At 34.3% G+C, this 2,500-nt stretch overlaps 1 protein-coding gene across 1 annotated transcript in view; it reads left to right on the top strand.

The window, feature by feature from the left end:
- The first annotated feature begins 2,048 nt into the window (after positions 1-2,048).
- The window catches only part of LOC135200567 (crustacean hyperglycemic hormones A-like), a 2,990-nt gene continuing 2,538 nt past the window's right edge, over positions 2,049-2,500 (top strand). The window contains exon 1 of the mRNA XM_064229204.1: positions 2,049-2,215. Coding sequence (XP_064085274.1) covers positions 2,198-2,215 — 18 coding nt within the window. The 5' untranslated portion in view covers positions 2,049-2,197. The remainder of the gene's footprint in view (positions 2,216-2,500) is intronic.

The raw sequence follows: 2,500 nt of genomic DNA on the forward strand, positions 1-2,500 counted from the left end.
TGGAAATTAATTCACAAGTGCTAAACAACAATAAAACTTGAAAAGAATTCTAAGTAAATGCAAATTAATTCACAAGTGTCAAATTTAATTAAATGTGCAATGATTAAGCAATAAAAATAACTAAGTTAATTAAATTGTGAATGCAAATGAAAATACAGAAAAATGTGGACAATACCAAAATTTCAAAAAGCATTAATCACACAGAATATAAAATAAAAAGGCACACTTCAATAAGAAAATGGACAAATCCACAAAACATAAAAACCACTTCAAATGAATAAACACAAAACAAAAATTTGTAATGTGTAAAAGTGTAAATCTTTCCACTCAAAACATTGTAATAATTAGTTATCAGTTTTTACCAAACCTTTTAACCATCAGTTATTAGTTTTTACCTAACCACTGTTCCTATCAGTTATTAGATATTAGTTCTTACCAAACCTCTGTTCCTATCAGTTATTAGTTGCAACTAATAAAAATATAACACACTTTACCTTGGTATACCAACTTGTTTCTTTCTTTACTGCAGCTTGTTTCACACTTTCACAAAACCAGGCGCCGTCACAACAGCAATGTCTGTTCAGATTCCACAAAAACCACTAAATAATACTAAATAAACTCTAAGAAACATCAAATCCGAAATTCTCAAGTTACAAGTGACCATTCAATAAGTACGAAATCGTTACGTTACTTTAAAAACAAAAGTGTTATGTGATGGAGAGAGAGAGAGAGAGAGAGAGAGAGAGAGAGATATGTGATCACTTTGAGAATCTACGCCCGAATGAAAAACTTCTCCCTTACGGAAGCTGAACAGGGGAGATGACACAAAACGTTTTGGGCAATAATTCTTCCAGAAATTTCCATTATGACGCAATTTTACATACAGACTGTGAAACTTGCACGTGGCTTTGATCAAAGACATACGCGTACGAGACGATTCTGCTCAACAGACACGTACCCGATCGAAACGGAGGTTGAGCGATAATTAAGATTGACATGTTTTGATAACAACACGAAGGCTCGAGCTCACTTAATCTCGAGAAGATGAAAAGTTACTGAAACAATTCTAGCTTTGAACGGACAAAGAAGATCTCTCTCTTTCTACATTCTACGTTATATATATTCTTTTACATTATGTTATGCAAAATCTGAGCGCACATTTAAAACATCCTAGCTCTAAGCTATCTAGGAATCTGAAAAAATGTTGCAAAATTCAATTCTAACATTTTATACAGTCAAAGAGGGGAAATATGCATTTTGACCGTAGCAATAAATAATATATATATATATATATATATATATATATATATATATATATATATATATATATATATATATATATATACAATTTCCATCTTTTACCCATTAGTTTGGCTTAATTCATTATGAGTGTTCTTTAATTATTAGGATTTTCTTATTTGCAATAATAAGACCGTATCGATTGTATTTCGAGCATTGCAAAAGTCTGAGACATGTTTCCAGCTTACAAGAAACACTTCAAGCACCAAGGTTAATGTTGTGGGAAAATCTGTAGTGAGAGAGGAAAGTCGAAGTCACAGAAATAAGATAGCAGCTTGACTACATTTTAAAAATCTATCTTAAAGTAGTGTGAAGGTTTTTAAACAAAGAAGAGATCAAGAATGCTGGAGGTTTGATTTAGATAAATAATAATATTTGAAGGTTCTTAGATAATTAGAGATTCAATCTTTGTAAGAGTACCAAGCAAAAGGGTCCTTATACATTGGCTTGGGTATCAGATTCTACGTTACTTAATCTCAGTCACATCTTTTTGAAGAAATGGAAATATGGGAGAGAGAGAGAGAGAGAGAGAGAGAGAGAGAGAGAGAGAGAGAGAGAGAGAGAGACTTTCCAGGAGACTGCCTGGATCAAAGGCAAACCGGGAAGGTCTTGCAGCAAAGCCATTATCCAGCAAGAAGAACCTCTTCAATGACGTCTTGTTGTTATTACCGCGATCGTCAATACATCACAGATCATTACACCTCTTGAAGCCAAGACGTGAAGTGATGATATTTAAGCTCGGCGTCTCCAGATAACCCCCGTCAAATCCTCAGCTTCCTTGGCGGAGGAATCATCTCGCATCTCCTGCTGGCAATCTCCTTCGAATCTGCTTCTCCAGGGGAAGATTAGCTCGCCCCGAAGATCTTTGTGTATAATACACACTGTACCGACACCTGCAATGATTTGCAACACTCTGGTAAGTGATAATCATGCATAATGAGCATTGCATACTCGTTTGTTGGAAAGTGTATATGTTCTCGCCCCTTACACCAGTCATGGTTAACATTTATAGCCAAGTTGTAGACACTTGCACACTATCTAGCAATCTTGAGATATAAACAAAGATTTATTTCTTGGCAAAGAATTAGGCTTTTTTTTTGTAGACTCGCGAGCAAGACTACGGTTTCGTTTCTTCATAAAACAGTTTTGATTTTCACTCTAGAAATATTTAAAAACGATATCATTGTCTCGTTCAAATTTT

This window comes from Macrobrachium nipponense, chromosome 27 (assembly GCF_015104395.2).
Source record: "Macrobrachium nipponense isolate FS-2020 chromosome 27, ASM1510439v2, whole genome shotgun sequence".
Taxonomy (NCBI): Eukaryota; Metazoa; Arthropoda; class Malacostraca; order Decapoda; family Palaemonidae; genus Macrobrachium; species Macrobrachium nipponense.